General features: G+C 61.2%; 1 protein-coding gene across 12 annotated transcripts in view; it reads right to left on the reverse strand.

The window, feature by feature from the left end:
• Window positions 1–961: 961 nt before the first annotated feature.
• ADGRB2 (adhesion G protein-coupled receptor B2) overlaps window positions 962–18,952 on the reverse strand; it is a 40,174-nt gene continuing 22,183 nt past the window's right edge. For 2 of the 12 annotated variants that reach the window (XM_040467616.1, XM_040467626.1), the window contains exons 3-31: window positions 18,479–18,562; window positions 18,059–18,223; window positions 16,696–16,860; window positions 15,904–16,068; window positions 15,653–15,820; window positions 15,474–15,575; window positions 15,208–15,314; window positions 14,224–14,418; window positions 13,995–14,063; window positions 13,809–13,917; window positions 13,158–13,488; window positions 12,724–12,829; window positions 12,497–12,540; window positions 12,106–12,232; window positions 11,540–11,643; window positions 11,336–11,438; window positions 10,463–10,613; window positions 10,205–10,274; window positions 9,748–9,814; window positions 9,522–9,607; window positions 9,131–9,229; window positions 6,908–7,079; window positions 6,514–6,609; window positions 6,101–6,140; window positions 4,843–5,462; window positions 2,466–2,501; window positions 2,004–2,102; window positions 1,848–1,904; window positions 962–1,436 (exon numbers count right to left, since the gene is read on the reverse strand). In XM_040467616.1, the coding sequence (XP_040323550.1) occupies window positions 1,251–1,436; window positions 1,848–1,904; window positions 2,004–2,102; window positions 2,466–2,501; window positions 4,843–5,462; window positions 6,101–6,140; window positions 6,514–6,609; window positions 6,908–7,079; window positions 9,131–9,229; window positions 9,522–9,607; window positions 9,748–9,814; window positions 10,205–10,274; window positions 10,463–10,613; window positions 11,336–11,438; window positions 11,540–11,643; window positions 12,106–12,232; window positions 12,497–12,540; window positions 12,724–12,829; window positions 13,158–13,488; window positions 13,809–13,917; window positions 13,995–14,063; window positions 14,224–14,418; window positions 15,208–15,314; window positions 15,474–15,575; window positions 15,653–15,820; window positions 15,904–16,068; window positions 16,696–16,860; window positions 18,059–18,223; window positions 18,479–18,562 (3,923 nt within the window). In that variant the 3' untranslated portion in view covers window positions 962–1,250. The remainder of the gene's footprint in view (window positions 1,437–1,847; window positions 1,905–2,003; window positions 2,103–2,465; window positions 2,502–4,842; window positions 5,463–6,100; window positions 6,141–6,513; window positions 6,610–6,907; window positions 7,080–9,130; window positions 9,230–9,521; window positions 9,608–9,747; window positions 9,815–10,204; window positions 10,275–10,462; window positions 10,614–11,335; window positions 11,439–11,539; window positions 11,644–12,105; window positions 12,233–12,496; window positions 12,541–12,723; window positions 12,830–13,157; window positions 13,489–13,808; window positions 13,918–13,994; window positions 14,064–14,223; window positions 14,419–15,207; window positions 15,315–15,473; window positions 15,576–15,652; window positions 15,821–15,903; window positions 16,069–16,695; window positions 16,861–18,058; window positions 18,224–18,478; window positions 18,563–18,952) is intronic. The other 10 variants (XM_040467633.1, XM_040467666.1, XM_040467660.1 and 7 more) reach the window with 10 other exon arrangements.

Here is an 18,952-nt window from a genome sequence, read left to right on the forward strand (position 1 = left end):
CCCCTTTTCCTGGGTGCCTGGGAACTGAGCAAGGGTCCATCCACTCAGGCATGTGAAGCATACACCCCAGCAATGAGCCTCCCATCCCGGCCCTCTGGCACCAAGGCAGCCTGGTCCCCCCCACTCCACACCCGCACTAAGCCCTGAACCCCGAGGCTCCACTGCCACCCAGCACCCTGTCGCTCCCCTGCAGCCATGAAGCTCAGGTGCCGAGAGGTGAGTTGAAGCTTCCTGTCCTATCAGGGGGAGGCTGATAAAAGGTATACGAGGGTGGGCTCCACTGTCCACCAAGCCTGGGTTTGAAATCCCAGCTCTGACTCTGACAATGGCCTTGAGCAAGTCACTTCCCATTTCCAGCCTTGTGTTCCTATCCACAAGCCTAAAACCTTCCAGCAAGGTTATTCTGAGGCATCAGTGGTTGTGTGTGCAAAGCTCCTAGCACAGAGCGCAGCATGAGACCAAGTGCCAAGTGATGATAGCTAAGACTTGAGAAGCGGCTTCTGTGCCAGGCACTCGCTAAGCCCTTTGCATATATTAATGTCTCATCCTCTTAGCCACCCTATGAGGTAGGTACTATCACCAGCCCTATTTCACAGAAACTGAGGTCACTAAGCACTGCCTTGGCTCCAGCCTAGGCAGCCTGGCCTCTGAGTCCCAGTGAACAGCAGCCATGACCATCATAGCCGCGGGGGAAGGCCAGCTGCAAGGGGTCCCATACCACACGCCCAGTCTGCTTACCCACCCAGGCCCTGATGGGAGACAGGATGCGTCCGAGGTCATCCAGGAAATCGGGGGCAAAGATGGAGTCAGAGCCCAGGTGTCCCCTCCCAGTCAGGGCTGGCCTGACCCCATTATGCAATTTGCTGAGACCAAGTGAGGTGAACCAAGGAGACGGGGGAACAAAGCTGGGGTCCCAGGGCTGGGCCTTCACCTGGGGGAAGCAAACAGCTCAGCAGCAAAATCCACAGAGTGAAGTTTATTCCCGACAAAGTTCCCCTCCCCCCTCCCCAGCCCAGGACAGGGACAGACAGCCTGGGGTGAAGATGGGGGGGCCTCTGAGAAACAGGGAAGGGCCCTGGCCCCCCAGGCCATGCCGTGTCTGGCTTCCCCAGCCCGGCCGAGTCCACTGCGCCTCCCTGCCCAGCCCTCGGGAAAGGGGAGGGGGCGCCGGCTCCTGGGTGGTTCCAAAGTGGAGTGTGAAAATAGAGAGATATATATATTTATACGCAGTGGGCAGTCCGGTGTGGCACTCACACCTCTGTCTGGAAGTCACCATCAGGTGGTTCTGTGGGCTCCCAGGCTGCTGCTCGGTGCAGGGCCAGCCGTTCTCGGGGCTTGGGGGGCAGCGAGCCCAATGTCATAGACTTGAAGGTGCTCCAGCTCTGATGTCTCCGCTGTTGGGACAAGCCGGGGTGCTCCCCAGGGCTGGGCTTCTCCTGTGGGGGCAGTGGGAAGGAACCCATGGAGATGGGCCAATACCCTCTCACTCGTTGTACAGGACAAACCGAGGAGGCCCAGAGAGGGCTGGTGAAGCCCAAAGTCACCCAGCAACCAGGTGCCTGAGCAGAACTGAAACCCAGATCCGCCTGGTTCCGTAGTTGGGTTCCTGAGCCCGATGCTCTGAGAGGCCCCTGGGATCATGTCTTCTGTGTGCCCCCCCCTCCTCAAGACCCTGCTGGAGTCTCTGGCAATGCTCCCCATCCCCAGAGCAGCCTCACAACAGTCACTTATGCCATGGGTGGACCCTCAGTGAGCTAGGCTGAGGTTGCCCAGGAAGGGGAGGAGGGCTGGGAGGGAATGAGCCCCTCGGAGCCCACCTGACCCCAACCCAGCTCAGGGGCACTTACGCCGGTCACGCTCCGTTCGGCCGTCCCACCCGAGGACACACTCCACCGCTTCTCCCTCTGCAACGGGGGCCACGGGTCAGGGTCCGACCCCAGGGGGCCCTGTGTCAGGTTGGGCCCCGAGCTTTGGGCAGGGAAAACCGCGGGAGTAGCCCTCACCTTGGCTGCGGACTGGCTGCGGTAGCGGTCGAAAGTGTGGAATTTCTGGTTGAGCTCGTGGTAGAGTTCCGAGTGCCGTTTCCGGGTGTGCATCACCTTCTGGGAGCCACAGGGTGTGAGAGGAGGTGTTCCGCACTGGGATGGCACTGTGAGCCACCCCCCACCCCTGTCCCCTGGCTCCCCACATCCCTGCCTGCTGTTGGCCCTCTGGGACAAGGCCTGGGTCTCCCTCTACCCCGGAGTGATGCTTGGGCTGGGATCGGGGGATGGTGGGAAGCCCCCATGGAAACCACGGGTTCAGGGTCCTTGGGTCAGACTCTGCAATGGGGCTTTGGCTAATTTTAGGAGTGGGCCCTCCAGGGACAGACACCACCCACGGATGCCCCCCAACACACATGCGCATACATGCACATATGCGTGTACACACACACACACACACACACACACACACACCCCACTTACCTCAAAGTCCAGGTCTGAATATCGTAACTTCTTTCGCTGGGAGGGAGCACCAAGGAAACAGTGAAGGAGAAGAAAGCTTTTTACCACATGCAGTGGCTTTAGAGACAAGAGACCTGGCACCCAACATCTGCATCTACCCCTGTAACCTTCCTACAGCACAGGCCCAGGAGCTAGGAATACTTCAGGGCAGCCCTTGGGGTTGTGGGAACAGGACGGAGGTCTGGGGGATGAGGAGCTGAGGCATGACCCGGCCACAGGGCTGCAGCTCAGGCCCCAGGCCCACACCCCTGCTGCTCCCACACATGACTGAGCCTGCAGGCAGACGCTCACAGGGAGACCGCACACACACACACACCACAGACGTGCGACCACACACAGACATGGGTTCCCACATGGGATCACAGAGCAGACACTCCTTCCTCTGTGCCCCGGACTCTACCCCTCTGCCCCATCTCGCCCTACTCTCTCTGCCAGCTACAAGCTCCCCTCTCCTTGGAGCTCTCCACTTGTCCTACAAACACGAGGACTCAGGTTTTCAAGTCCTTCCTTTGACCCTGCCTTGCCCCTTTCCCTGGTCTCTGCACCGCTCCAGGCCCCTTCCAGCCCCTCACTTGCCCAAGAGCATTCAAGGCCCCGGTGACCTACGCAGCATCCATAACTATTCGAGGAGGAGGCCTTAGAATCTTAGAACGTTGGCACCAGAAGCACTCATGAGACCAAAGTCAACTGTCCCAGGTTACACTGGGGAAACTGAGGTCCAGAGAGGAGAAGGGACTTACCCCAAGGCCCTCAGGGATGATGCTAAGACCGCCATCTAAGATTTCCCAAGTCCCAGGCCCAGCAGACATGGTCATCACCACTGGCCTCTATGACACCACTCTCTCCTGGTCCTTCCGCCTCTCTGCCTGCCCCTTCTCCACCGTCCACCCTGGCTTCCCCAACACTGGGCCCTCCGCGCTGTGCCCTGGACCTTCTCCTGCCCTTCTCTATGCACATGGGTGACACATGGGTGTCCTCTCTGTTCTGGCCACCTCTCTCTTTCTGGAGGCAGTGGGACATCTCTTCCTGTCCCCAGGCACCACACACACAGCTGTGCCCAACTAAAAAAACTCAGAATTCCCCGCCCCAAACCTGCTCCTCCGCCTCCACTCCATTGCGGTTGCCTGCACCAGAGTTCTGGACGTCATCCTTGACCCCTCAAGATACTGCCACATTTATTGCTACCTCCCACACAAGGAGCCTGAAACTGGCCCCGCCTCAGTGGCCCAACCCTGGGCAGGTGTCCACAGAACAAAACCTGCCATGATGCTGAATGCACTCCTCCCCAGTGCCGGTGTCGTTTTGTCTTTGTTATGCCTTCCGGTTTTTGCCATCTGCAGCGGGAGCAGGCACCAAATGTTCAAGAAACATTTTGGGAGAGAAACTCAACTTGCAAACCTCTAGCTGCTAACTTAATTTCCTTTGTGCGGAGGATGGGGAGAGGTTTCTGAGGCCAAACATGAGCAGCCAACAGTGTCTGAGCCGTGACTCCTGCCCCTGTCCTTATCCACATTTCCATCATTACTCCCAGAGTTCCAGAATGTTCTGGAGTTCTACAGTGGACCACTATCACCTGCTTGTTCTCAGCAATTCCCTGACATGGCCAGAGGGAGGGTGGAGCCTCCACAGAAAACACACAGGTAGGGAGAGAAAGGGGTTTGTGTTTTCTCAGGAAAAGAGGGCCAATGACCACAGGCCCATGGGCAGTGTCTGAGGCTGATTCCAGGGATGTTAACAGCAGCAACTCCCAATTATCTAGCACTTACTACCTGTTCCACACAGACACCAGCGTTTTATACCACTCCATTCGTCCTCGGAACAACTCTACAAAGAGTCTCCCCACTTTACAAGTGAGGAAACTGAGGCTCAGAGAGAGATTCGCTCAAGATCTCACGGCTGATCAGTAGCGCCCAAATCCAAACTCAGACCTGCCAGACTCAAGAGACCCAGGCTCCCAGGGCCTGGTGTGGCTTCCCTAACAACACAACATTTAGCCTGAGCCACAGGCCCCTCAAAGGAAGACCCATCCTAACCAGTTACCTCAAAGAGACACTGAAACAAGCAGGAATGCACCGAGAAGTGTGCTCTCAGCACACCAAGTCCAAGCCCATTTCAGGGGTTCAGAGAAGCCAGGGTTCCCTTGTGTCCGTAAGCACAGACGGAGGAAGAAATACACAGTGTCCACGCTCCCAGCCACTTTATACAAAGGTGCCGCCCTGGGGAGGGGGGAGGTGCACTGCTGGCTGTCCCTTCCCTGCGGCTGCCCGTGACTCAGACACCGTCTCGGGCACACAGGGGCAGGCCTCCCACGCCCACCCCATGCCCTCCAGCCCCTCACCTCCAGGGAGCCCAGCTTCATGGTGGAGCCCGGCACAGTGCGGGGCATGGTCCGGCTGCGCTCCCCCGGCTCAGATACTTGGCGGGCGCTGGGTGTCGGTGGTGGTGGCTGGAAGGTCATCCCATAGGGGTTCTGTAGAGACCCATAGGCGGGGCCCAGCCCCAGGCCCGAGTGGTCCACAGACAGGAAGCTGGGGTAGCCTTCGGCAGCATGGGGCACTGTCTTGGCTGCCCGTCTAGGGGTGCCCTCGGGCCGGGCCCTCGGGGGATCTTCACCACCTCCGCCCCCGCTGCCAGGCTGCAGGCTCAGAGTCCGCCGGGGCAGCACCATGTAGTCCCCCTCGGAGCCCGGCTCGGGTCGCAGCCATGTGAGGTCCAGCTGCCGCAGGCCGCCTTCCCCACACACGTACACGGGGTTGGCCTCCTGGGGGGGCGGTGGCTCCCCCAGGCCTGGCGAGGCTGCCATGGGCACCAGGATATTCCCAGGCAGCGGTGAGAAGCTGAGGCCGCCCTCGGGACCCACGAGGCAGGACTTGGGCTCCTCGTCCTCATCCAGGGACAGGCGGGACAGTGTGCCCGTGATGGTAGACGGGTTGCAAGTGTTGACCTCCTTGAACAGAACTGGGGGCGGGAGTGGGAGAGAGGTAAGTCCTGGGGAGGAGGAGGCCCTGATGCCCTTGCCCAGGCTGGGGAGGTATACCAAGCCCCTGGGCTTGGATGGAGGAGGAAACTGAGTCTTGGAGAGGTGGCTACAGGGTAGATACTCTCTCACACACCGGGCATGTTAAGAAGAAGAGTGTTCAGACTGGCCCAGAGGCCCACAGCAAGGCAGGGCAAGGCAGGAGCTCCCATAGGTCAGTTCCCGGTGCAGGTCCTGAGCTCTGACCCCCCACAGCTACGAGGCTGTCAAAATGGCCTTGCTCCTCCCCATTCCCTGGCAGCTCCTCCCCAGGAGCCAGAACTGGAGATTCTGGCAAGAGGCATGGAAATCATATAATAAGGTAATGGCCACTAGATGCCCTGCACCCTGCTAAGCATTTGACGTTCCCTCATTTATTTAAGGCTCAGAGAACTAAGCTGTTCGCCCAAAGTCACACATTAAGTGGCGTTCACAACCTTGACTCCAACTTAGGGCTGTCTGACTCTACAGCTAAACAGCACGACCAGACCACTAGCAGGGCCTCCCACGATGGGGCAGGAGGCCCTCCCTTCTTACCCACCCCTGGGGGCCGTTCTCGGCTCCGCACCCGCAGACTCACCTGTCTGACAAGCCAGATCCACATCCTTTTCAAAGTCTGACTATAGGCAGAGAGGGACAGAGCACATGGGCAGAGAGAGGATCCATGTATCAGGGTGGGGGGACGGGGCTCAGGCCCCTCCCTAGCCACCCAGAGGGGCTGCCCTTGGCACACTGCCCAACAGAGCCCAGAAGAGCCTGAGACATGGTCTTCTCCAGCCTCGCCAGATAGGTGGGAAAACCGAAAGGGGAAAAGACTTGCCCAATGCCACCAAGCGGTCAGTGGCTGGGCCTGAATCAAACCCAGTCTCGGTCCCCTCCCTGTCTCCCATCCCCTCCACGGATGGGGAAGATGAACGTGGGGCAGGGGGACGGGGGAGGGGTGGGGAGCACACTCAGAACCCACCCTCACCCTGCCTAGGCCACCTCACTCACCAGGATCTGCAGCTGTCCATTCTTACATGAGTCGGGCGAGTCTTCACTCTCATCGGCCCGGCACACACCCATCTGGCACTTCACCACGTCCTGGACCTGGGGGCAGCGGGTGTCTGCTGGGCCTGAGGCCACCACAGGGCCCCCGGCCACAGCTGGCTGTGCCTCCCACCCCAGGCGCCCAGGCGGGTATGGAAGGAAAGAGGCGCATCCAGTGTAGGGGAAGGTCAGAGGGGAGAAGGAGCCCTGGGAGGCCAGGAGTCCAAGGACAAGGCTGTCCCAGGCTACCAGCTTCTAATACCAAGGGCTGCCCAGCTGGGGGCCCGGTTGGGGCTTGGATCCTCCCAGTCTGCACAGGTGAGGTGGATGGGAGGGGGCAGGAGACGCCCAGCCCCACCTCTCGGCGCAGGAAGCAGTGCACAGCAGTGATGACAAAGCCCTGCGCCGAGTTGAAGACAGCGAAGAGAGCCTGGAAGAGGACTGAGCGGCGGTCTGTCATGGCCAGGACAGCTGACATCCATGTGAGCGCCAGCAGGGGCAGCACCACGCAGGAGCTCCAGAGCGAGGCCCTGAGGACAGCAGCAGAGGGTCCATCAGGGTGACGCTCCAGGGGCGGTGTGGGGGGCTGAGTCCAGGCCTCCACTCGGCCTGGGGTCCTTAGGCTGCCCAAGACTGGCAGGGCCCCAAACTCTAAGACCTCAGCGATGTCCCCAAGCAGACAGAGGCTGAGGAGCCCGAGGCAGAGAAACAGAGAACAGAGACAGAGGCAGAGAACGGTGGGGGCCAGAGCAGGGACCAGGAGAGGTGGAAGGGGCTGACACAGTGGACCTGAGCCACAGTCAGAGGTAGCATCAGGGGACAGAGACGGGGAAGGTGGAAAGAGCCGGTGGGAGAGAAAAGGAAGAGGGAGGCAGACGCAGACGCTGTGAGTTTCAGCCCCAGTCTGCACGGAATCACGGGCCTGGGCTGCACCCCCCAGAGATTCCAGGAGAGGAGGCAGGAGGCTGGACGAGGAGAGACACCGGCCAGGGAGAGCGAGCGTGGAATAAGCAGACACACAGAAAGATTCAACAGCGCGAGCGCATGGAGGACGTCAGAGCGCAGATCTTTGGGGATGGGGTCCGGCCCAGTGAAGCACAGGCTCTTCCCTCTCAGGTCCCCAAGGAGGCGGTGCCAGGCTCCCAGAGGCTGCTCAGAGCCCTGGGCAGAAAGATTACAGCTGGGGCTGGCCGTACAAGCTGGGGTCATGACCAAACCCACACATCCACCACCTCCTTGTCCAGGGTGGGAAAAGGCAGATGGGGTCCTGGCATCCAGGCACAGGAGCCAGCCCGCCCTCCCTGGCTACTACCCACATGGGCACAGTGGGGCAGGCTTGCCATGCCCAGCCTACTCTGCCTCGTGAACACCTGGGTTGGAGAGTCAGGCAGCGGTGGGAACAGCTCTGCACCAGGCAGAAAGATGGGCAGGGGGCCAAGACCTGTCCTAGGAAGAGAAGTTCAGGGCTATTCAGCCTGGCAGGGGGCGGGCCCAGTGGTCTCCACAGCCCCCGGAGGCAGAGCCAAGACTCCGAAAGGGCCTAATCACAGTCATAAGAGCTACCATTGATTAGCCACCAATCCTCTGCCAGGCCCTACACTGAACAATTTACATACATTAGTTCGCACTGTGATCAAAACAACTCCAATAAACAGGCATGGGGATTATTATCCCAATTTACAGATGAGGAAACTGGAGTGTGCCCAACTAGGAGAGAGAGACAGAGCTGGGATGCAAACCCAGCTTGGCTGCCTCTAGAGCCCCAGCTTTTAACCGCTAGTTCTGAGAGACTGGGTCAGAGAGGCAGATGGCAGCCTGAGCGAGAGGGAGCTTTCTACGATGCACAGCTTCCCAGAGATGGTGCCAGCCGCCTCCAGAGGCGGTGAGCCTCCTGACCCTAGAGGTGTGTAAGATAAAGCTGGACCCCCACTGGTCAGGGTGGCTCAGATGGATTTCTGGCCCTGGGTGGGAGGCTGGGCCCCAGGCTCCTATGGATTCATTCATTCATCCTACTCGCGCATGGCTGCGATTTTAAGATTGTCACCTTCCAGAGGTATCTCCTCGAAATAATTCTCTAAGATTCTCTGCCCCCCAATTGATTGTGAGATTCAATGCCTCTGAAATTCTAAATCTCAGATTCTATGACAAATGATAAGACTATGATTCACTCATTCTAACATTCTTAGCTTGTGATTGTCTTATTCTAAGATTCTATCGCTCTAAGGTTCTATGGGCTCACAAATTCTAAAGGCCTCACATTCTAAGAGCCTCTCTAGGTTGGGAGTGTAAGGAGGGCTCTGCAGCTGTGCCTGGATAAAACATAAGCTGGGAGTGGGGGCAGGGGTGGGAGCAAGGGGTGGGCACAGGAACCCAGCATTTTCCCAGAGGCACAGACATTCACTCCCCGTTGCCCTTTGCCAACGTCGATGCCAAGCCCTTGAGAGTGTGTGGAAGTCGGCAGGGCAGGGCAAGCTTTCCAGGGCGCTGGGCTGATTCCCTCCTCCCCCCAACCATGGGCACTGCCCCCCATTCTTTTGCCCCCGCCCGCCCCCACCCCCCCCCCCCGGGGGGCACAACTAACATGGCGTTCCTGGCCGAGGCTGAGCTGAGCAGGGGGCTGGGGACCGCTCCACACGCTGAGCAGGGGAGGAGCAGGCTGGCCCAGGGGCACCGCTCCGACCTCGGGGGCGGCACAGACACGGGAGAGGGGGGGAGACACATGGGAAGCGGGAGGAGACGGGGCAGCATGAGCCCCAAGTGGGGTGGGAGGGGGAGGGCAGACGAGAGAGAAAGAGGTGGGTTAGGGTGGGCGAGGGGCTGCAGCAGAGCACTCCGGGTGCCCACCTTGCCTGCACCCTTGATGCACCAAGGTCAGGGAGCCCCGGTTGGCATCGTCAAGCCCTGAGTCTCCAAGAGGCCCGGCCCTCCCTCCCCGTACCTCTTCCTACAAGGCCAAGTCACAGCCCCCTTACCCGGCCCTCTGCTTCTTGGACTTGTCCGAGATGCCATCACGTGCCATGAGCTTGTTGAAGACGATGATCCCAATGAGCATATTCACCTGGGGGCCCAGCGGGCAGGGGGACACAGGATCAACAGGCGCCCACCTGGCAGGGAAACCCCCAACTGGGAGCTAGGGTACAGGGAGATGGTAGAGCCCCTGTGGCCACATCCCTCCCAGGATGCTAAAGGGGCACATACCAGGACAATGACGGCTGCGGGGCCCACAAAGGCATAGAGCAGGCCGCCCTCCAGGGAGAGCCAGCAGCTGGGGTGGAGGGAAAAGACGGGGCATCAGACACCCGGGAGGCCTGCCCCTTGAACACCACCGCTCGGTGTCCCCTGGACTGCCGATGGGGCAGGGCCTCCAGCTGGGTTACAGTGAGCCCTGGGCTCCTGCTCAGCTTCAGTTTCCCCTCTAACAAAGACCCGGCCCCAGCCCACCGTGGGGATCAAAGGCTGATCCGTGAGCTAAACAGTTTTTAGAGATTACCTCCAATCCCAGCACGTGCTTTTACGGTCAGGGAAACAGAGGCTTGGAGACAGGGAAGAATTTGCCCAAAGCACTACAGGCATGGGCCTGAGAAGGCCCAATGGCCAGTCTGATGCCCTAACAGGTCCAGTAACCCCTGCTGCCCACCAAGGGAGGCCAACGTACTAGCTGGATGTACCGTATCCTTTGGTGCGAGTAAAGCCGACAGACACAGCCACCACCAGGGCTGGCAGACCTGGAGGAGGTGGGGGGGGGGGGGGTGGCCACAGTGAGACGGCTGTCAGTCCTCAATGTCCCCTCTCCTCCCAGACCCAGCGCGGCTGGCCCCTGGCCCAGACAGTGGGGCCAGGGCCAAAGCTGACTCTATCCTCCTTCCCCTGCCCCCAAGGCCCAGTGACAGAGTCCGGCACGGGCCCTGCTCACCCCAGCCCAGGCAGAGGAAGCGTTTGCGAACGAGGCGGGTCCGCATCCGTCCGATGACAGCCAGGTAGGACTGCCAGGCCTCAGTGAGCACCCAGCAAAAGGAAGAGAGGAAGAAAAAGTGCAAGAAGGCGGCAGTCATGGTGCATACACCCTGCAGAGAGAGGGATGGGAGGGAGTGGCCCTGAGCAGGCACCGGGGTGGGTGGGGCCAGGCTTCCCACACCCGCTGCTGGGCGCGGCCATGGCCGCCCACCCGAGCTCGGCCCCCCACAGAGCCCTGTCAGGCACCCCCGCCTTTATGCACCCACACACGGCACGACACAGGCCCAGTGACACGCACGCAGAACTCGACATCCGGGAGGCGGGCAGGCAGGCCACCCACGTGCAGACGGGGCTGGCGGGGGTGGGGGCTGGGGGAAAGACAGGAGCACCTGCCACATCATGGTCCGGCGGGCCCCACGCCTGGCACTCGCGGTGCTGGCACCACAGAGAAGGCCAAGGGGGCCTAAAGGACAGCCGGCATGGGTCATCCGTAGGCAGGTGGCACAAGAGGCCTCACTTGGGCTCTCACAGACACGGGGAGGCCCAGGCTCCACAGATGCCACCTGCCTGACACGTGTGCCCAGCTCACGTACGTGTTCACAGATGCACCCGTTCACCACTCGAGTGCACACACACCCCTCTCCAACGCCGTCACGTCCACTCCACTCACACACGCTACTTCCCCCCCCCCCCCCACATACACACCCCCAACGCATGGCTCTGAGGCATACGAACACCCGTTACTTGGGCAGGTATGTGCAAACACGCGCGCTGGCACCTGCAAACGCTCGCTCACTCCACTCTCACCCTGGCGCCCGCCACCTGCACCTGCCTTGCTCAGCACCCGTGACTGGCCCACGAGGATCAGGACATTGGACGCCAGGATGGACAGGCAGAAGTTCAACAAGATGATGGAGCGCTCGGATTTTATGAACCTGAGAGGGCACGGCGGGCGGGAACAGAGGCGCTAGCTGGCCCAACCCAACCCGGGGTGGCCGGCCACCTCCCGCCCCAGCCTGCCCGGTGTCCCACCTACCTCCAGAAGGCCGCGTAGATGGCAAGAAGGGTGAGCAGCGCCATGCAGGACACAGCACAGCCGATCACGAGGGGGACCGAGGGGGAGCCTGCCAGCTCCAGGGTCTAGGGAAGATGAGCCGGTGGTGTACCGGGTCACCAGGAGAGGCAGCCGCGGGGGGGGCCCCCCCCTCCCCTCCCCACTCCCTGTCTAGCCCAGACTGGCACCTGCACCTTCCTCACACTCACAGGGAAGGAACTCGCTGCTGTATCCACGTGTGCACAGGGCAGACCCAGTCACACACGTGGGTGTGTATTTATGCTCAGTCACCCACGCTTCTCTACACACAACCACACACGCACGTGTGTGTACACGCACATGACTGCCACCACCACACATCCCCAGGTACGTCATCCCCGCGAGCACCATCCCAGAGGCACAGACTTCCATGGCGCGATCCCACAAGTGCACCTGCTCAGATGCACGTACGGGATCACCCAGGTCTCTGCCAACACCGTCACAGATGGCCACTGGCAACCCGGGAGCAGCCCTCCCTCCCCAGGCCCAGGCGCTTCCCTCCCGCTCACCAGGTCCTTGGGCGGCTGGGCCAGCACAGCAAACGTGGACAGATGCTGGCACTGGCAGCGGGTGTGGGCTGCCTGGGTCTCCAGGGTCTGGCAGCTCTCAGTGTCCCAGTCCCCTGAGCTGGCATCTCTTGGGTGAGGGAAGAGGTGGAGTGATACCCAGCCCAACTCCGTGGCCCCACTCCCAGCGCTGGCCACTGCCCCAGGACGAGTGAAATCAGAGCAAGACCACACCCGAGAGGCAAGTGGCTAGGGCGCCCCGGGATGTGCCCTTGACACCTCGAGCCCGAGGATGGCCCTGAGGAATGTTTTGGCCTTCCAGGTTAAGACAGCCCTCCTGACAGAGAAGTGCTAGGGCTGTACCCCCACCACACTGCGCCCCTGCCCCACTCACGCTCTGGAGTAGTCCCAACTGGCGCAGTGGGGGTCCGTGGTGCCCTGGGGAACAGAAGTCATGAGTGTGGTGTGGGGTGGGGAGGTCACCACCAGGACAGCTACCCATCCTGCCGTGGCAGGCCCCACACGGGACCCACTATCGGGGCAGACCGCCTCCCCATCAGACAAGCCTTTGGTTGCTCACGATGGGGTATCCCCAGGGTTCCTGTCTGGGCCCCAACTCACGTTGATGATGTAGGAGAGCTCCACTGTGATAAGGGGCTCAGCTGGTGGCTGGGTGGGGGGCCGCACAGTCACTGTCATCACCCTGGATGTGACGGCCAGCGGGGGCCTGGGGACGGGTACTGAGGTCAGCTCCTACCACCGCTGCCCAGACCCAGTCTGGGACCTCAAAGGTGCTCTGGATCAGTGGTAGGGGGCTACCAGGGAGCCAAGACCAATTAAAGGCCAAGAGTTCCATGGGGCCCAGGACTTCAGGTGAGGTCCGCAGCTTAGCCTCTGGGAGCCGCACAGACATCTTTGAGAGGCACCTATGTCCAGGGTCAGACAAGGGTGCCCAAGGCCGCAGGAGGCTGCAGAGGGAGCTCCCTGTGACCAGCACAGCCTCAGTCCTCTTGGTCTCACCTGGGCGGCCCCACGCACCCCTCCTGGGGACTCACCTGGGAGGTGGCAGGATGAGGCCGAGCGTGCGGTAGAGCACAGCACCGATCACAAAGTAGGAGGAGGACTCCTCAGGGTCTGCCGGCAGGAGGCGCTGGTGGGAGTGGCCTGGGCCAGGGGGCACGGTTCCCGGGCCCCTCCCCTTGCCAGGGTTGCCCGAGGTGCCAGATGCCCCTGGCTTCCCCGGGGAGGAGAGGCTGAGCACCTCCTTGGGTAGGAAGAGGCGGTCCTCTGAATGTCGCACCCAGTCCTTCATGCCCCTGCGGCCGCGCATGGGGAATGTGATGTCACTGGACACGGCGGAGACTGGTTCCCGCTGAATGCTGATCACTGCAACCCGTGCCCGAGCCAGAGGGACAGAGGCAGAGGGGAGAGTCACAGGGGAAGAAGCCGATACGGGAGAGACAGACACCAGGACGCAGATATCGAGGTTGGTACAAACACACGGGTGGGGCACACATACACACAGAAACAACACAGAGGTGGAGAAGGAGAAGACACAGAGAGAGATACAAAGAAGGGGTTAAACGAGGGAACTACAGGCCCCAGAGAGAGAGAAAAATAGGAGGAGCCCTCAGAAACCACCCCACTCCCACAGCAGCCTGGGTTCTGCCATGTCCAGCCCCGCCTCCCTAGCCTGCCTCCTGTACCCAGGTTGTCTGTGACAATCAGAGAGCTCTGGAAGGCCTTGAGGGCATCGCCCACCAGGTGAATGAAGTCCTCCACGACACGAAGCAGGTGCACAGAGCCAGGGGACACCTGGAGACAGAGAGTGTATAAGGGTCCGAGGCAGGGGTCGGTCATGGGGGGCAAAGCCTGGAAGCCCAGCCCCTCACCTGCTGAGCATCATCCCACTTGTCCTTGTTCTCCGCATCCACCATGAAGCTCACCACCTGGAAGAAGCGCTGGGGCAAGAGCGGTGGGTGTCAGGAGGTTCCAGCCCCAGGGACGGAAGCTTCCCCATCAGAGCCACAGGTGCTACCCCCAGCAGACTCTGCCACAGGGGCCCAACCTCCCGCTTCAGTCTAGGGTGCCCTCCTTCCTTCTGGCGGGGCAGGGCAGTACCTGCACATCATCAGCCGAGGGCACGTAGGTGGCCCTCTTGAAGGTGTCAGTGACATTCCTTAGAATGTCCACGGAGAAGAGCAGGTCCCCACTGTAGTAAGTGCGCCGGGCCAGCAGCTCCTGCAGGCTGCGCACGACCTGTGACATGCCCTCGCCCGCCAGCATGCGCTGCCCCTTGGCCAGGTGCTCCCGAAGCTGCAGGGGACAGGCAGGCTGCTGTCACCAGAGTGTCAGGAGCTGGGACCGGCCGCTGGCCCATCCCACTCCAGTCCACCCTCTGCTTGCATCCAGAGGGAGAGGGAGGGTGAAAAGGTCAGAGAGAGATGCTCAAAGGGGCTCATAGGAGACAGAGTCCAAGAAAAAGACCTAAAGATACTTTAAAAAGACTGAAATAGAAACAGCTAGAGGAGGAAGGTGCTCAGATGTACATATAAAAGATGACAAGCACGGCACAGGGACAAGGCACCTCCCCATCCCAGAGGGGTCATGCCCACTCTGGAGCGTAACGCACTCTCTCACTCTTCCTTCCAAATACAAGCTCCAAGTGCAAACACGCAAGTACCAATTACAGCCAGATGAACACAGGCCACGTTCACTGCCAACATTCTTACCCCATGACAGGCCCTGGGTGGGGCACTGGGGTCACAGAAATCAATTCGACTTTGTCCCTGCCTTTAAGGAGCTCATAGTCTTAACAGGACACAGACATCTCGATGAGCATCCACAACACCTAATGACTTTGGGAAGCTCAGGGGACAAGAGGAGCACAGAAATAGGCACCAGGAATAAGGAGAGACACTTGAGAGTCAGGTCTTGAGGTATGAATAGGAGCTTGCCAGACAAAGAGAGGCGCGGCCAGGCAGAAGTGGGCACAGCAGACGTATGCCAAAGCACATGGGCAAGAGCAAGAAACGAGCTCCCCCCACCCCCTCCCAGAGTCTGGGACAGATCCTGGGTCGCCCCAGCCCAGCGGGGCACACTCACTGACAGGTACAGGTAGCGGTACTCGTGGGAGATGCAGCGGGCGAAGCTGGGCAGACCCCAGTATGCCACGCCCTGGGCACTGAGGAGACAGCGGCGGCTGGCAGACCCTGCAGGCAGACAGGACACGGGGCTGGGTGTGGGGCCCGGCTCTCATCCACTTCACTCCGCGCCTCAGGCTGGAGGCTCCCACGGGCTGGGGGCCTGGAACGGAGACGGCAAGAATGGCAGGGGTGGGGCCCGAGGGGAGAGCCACCTCCCCCCCTCACCTGAGGCGTTGGGGGGGCACTTGTTGTAGATGATCTCGCCAGCAGCCGCCTTCTTCCACGTCATCAGCATCACGTACTCGTCCCTGCACATCTCATGGAAGGCTGCGGGGGGACAGTGGAGGGGCTCAGCCAGTCCCCACGGGCGTGTCCCTCAACCCCCAGGGTCCTGCCGCCGATACCTGGACACCTCTTCTCGCTGCAAGGCTTCACCTCCTCTCCAGTGCCCTCGCAGGGGTAGCCCTGCGCACCCGTGGCCTGGCACATGCGGAAGCGGCGCTGCCAGCCCGTGTCACACGTCTTGGAGCACAGGCTCCACGCGTTCCACGGCCCCCACTTGCCATCTGTGGCTGCAGGAGAAGCGGGGCGTGAGCGGCCCCGAGTGCCCCCAGGGCCAGGGCTGCCACCTGCCACCCGTGTGCCGAGCACTCACCCGGGCACTCAAGGTTGCTGCACTCGCGGGTGTCCGTGAGGGCACCCGTACACGTGGCCCAGGCCGGCCCCGCCACACTGCACTTCCGGCTGCGCTGCTGGGTCCCGTTGGCACAGGATGTGGAGCACGGGCCCCAGGGACCCCATTCTAGCCACTGGCCTTCCACTGCATGGGAGACACAAGCAGGGGTGGCCATTGAGCAAGAGGTGTGAGGTCTCGTGGGGGCAGAGCACCGCAGGGAGATGGCAGAGCCTGCCAGGCATTCAGACTTGAGCCAGGCCAGACCCACTGGAGAGGGGTGGATGAAGGGGGGGCTGTAGCGAGCAGGTGGTGCCTGGGCCTGGGCCTGCCTGCCTGCCTGCCACCAGCTCCAGGAACACAGGATACCTCTCCACACTCAGCCCCGAGGTGGCACATGCTCTCTTTGGGTTAGGGAAATGGGCCCCAGGGGCACCTTTGGATTTTTGCCCACGCTTAAGCCCAGATCTATGTCCCCTCACAACCCAGTTGCCATGAGCACCCAAGGGCAATGGACGGCAAGGGTATCCCAGGGCTTAGGGGAAGGGGCAGTCTTCTTTTGATGGACCTGCAGTGTGCCAACTCCAAGTCTGGGCGGGGCCACATCACCTCCCACGCCGGCAGGTACACTTCGCCAGTCCCCCCACCCCCCACACTTGGTTAAAGTTCGTGGGCCCCCAGGGTCAAGGCACTGGACCTGACTACCTCCCCTGGGTCTCCCAACCCCCACCCGGCTGGGCAGCGCCCGCCTGGAAGCCCACGGGCGCTACTGACCCGGGCAGGCCGCCATACTGCAGAGCTTAGTCTGCAGCTCGGGACCCTCGCAGGCTTTGCCGCCGTGCTGGGGGGGCACGCAGGTCCGCATCCGGCTCCGGGACCCCCGCCCGCAGCTGCGGGAGCACAGGCTCCAGGACCCCCACTCCTCCCACACGCCGTGCACTGCAAGGAAGCACGTGGCCGGTGGCAGGGCGGCACCCTGGCCCCGCCCACTGCCCATCCGCCCACCAATCAGGAGCTCCGGCAGCTCTGCTACCGCTCCTCATTGGCTCTGCACTGGGCCCCAGGACTCCACCCCTTGGGGGAAGACACAGGAGTCTAGTCCCAACTGGCACAGGATGCCTCCTGTGGCCACCAGGATAGGGAGACTAGGACCCACCCGGGAGGGGAGCCAGGGCTCCTCCTCTCCTGGGAGCACAGGGAAAGCCCAGGAAAGGACTCAAGATTTGCCCCAGCCCATCCCCCCTCCCTTCAGCCCTCCCCATCCCCAGACCCGAAGCAAGAATCCAACATGGCAGACCTGGGGCAGGAGAAGCGCCCCTCCCCACCCCAAGCGCATGGACACACAAAGAGACACGAACCTCTACATGGACACTGACACAGAGAGCTCACACTCTGGAACACAGCTTTGCCCCAGCCCTGTGCAAGCTCTTGCCACACCCCCAGGTACCAAGACCCCTTCCCATGTAGCCTTGCTCTAAATCCACAGCCAGGAGCTGGTTATGGCCTAGGCACCACTTCACTCTCTCAGGGCACGAGGAGCAGGCCTGGCTGAAGCTGGCCCCCCACCATGGTGGACCACCTGTCCCAGGCAGGCACATGCAACATTCTCAACACTCCATGCTGGACTGAGGAGGCTCTTTGGGGACTGGGATGGGGAGTCAGAGGAGGGAGGGGACGGTCAGGCAAGGTTTCATTTAAAAAAGAAAAAAAAAAAAAGTGGCATTGGCATTGGTCTTAGACCTTGAAGGTCAGACTGAATTGTAACAGCCAAGGTGGAGGGGCGGGGGGCGGACAGGATAAGAATAAGCAAATGCAGGGAGGTGGGAAACTGCAAGAGGCGCTGGTATGGCCAGAGCAAAGGGAATACGGAGGGCGGTGAGGGTAAAAAGATGAGCCTTGATTACCAGGACGTAGGCAACAGGGGAGTGGTGGGCCCAGAACCGAGCCCGCTGCTGTGGGCCCTGGTCTGATTCATCTGTGTCCCCAATGCCCTGTGTGGGGCTAGGCACAGTGTGGGGGACAGTCAAGTTTGATGAATGAAAAAAGGAGGCAACCAACCATCTTTGGAAACTGAACCTGCCCGAGTCCCAGGCAGGACCTAACCCTGCAGGCAGACCAGGCGGGAGGGTGGGCATACCTGGGCAGGTGGCTGAATTGTTGCAGGGCCGGGTCTCCCGCAGGGGCCCGCTGCACAGGGTCCCATAGGGGGAGGACACACAGGAGCGGGTCCGCACCTGCAGACCCTGCCCACACGTCAGGGAACACACGCTCCACGGGGACCACTCCTCAGCCGCCGGGTCGCCTACGAGAGAGGGACAGCGTCGGCGGCAGGGGGCACCTCCCAAGCACTCAGCCTCCTAGGGATCCTCCTACCCTGACCCCAAGTGACAGGCTCTTATTAAGGAGGCCACCCAGCCCTGCCCACAGGCCTCACGTGGCAGAGATGTGACTGAGCTCTGGGACATAGACACAGACGGGCACACGCCAAGCACACATGCCACCAGACGCCACACAGTCGGGCCCCCGCCACAGAGGAAGGGAGGCGGGCCCGGGTTACCTGTCTGCGCCATGTATAGCCCAGGCTCATCTGCAGACCGTGGCCACTGGGTTTTCACCTTCGGTTCCTCTTCCGGCTCCTCACCTGGAACACGGAGGTGGTGGCAGGGGCTCAGCCAAGGCAGCCTTGCTCGCCCTCAGCCTGAGGGCCTGGAACCAGCTGCAGGCAATGCTGAGTGAGGCTCAAGTCCTTGCCCCTGCCCCACCACCACCATTTCGCAGATAAGGAGACTGAGGCTCAGGAGGCCACACAGGACTTGCCCACGGCCTCACAACCGTCTTTTCCTTTTCCTCCTCTTGCCTCAGCCAGCCTGGGGGAGACCGAACAAGAGTGGCCGCTCACATCAACGAGCTTCGGGAGGCTTCTGTGCCCACGTGCTCTCCATACCTATCTCCTTTAATCCTCCTCTGGGAGGTAGGGACCAACGTCTCTGTTTAAAGAGGAAGACACTGGGGCGCCTGGGTGGCGCAGTCG

This window comes from Herpailurus yagouaroundi, unplaced genomic scaffold, assembly GCF_014898765.1.
Source record: "Herpailurus yagouaroundi ecotype Mexico unplaced genomic scaffold, PumYag 77, whole genome shotgun sequence".
Taxonomy (NCBI): Eukaryota; Metazoa; Chordata; class Mammalia; order Carnivora; family Felidae; genus Herpailurus; species Herpailurus yagouaroundi.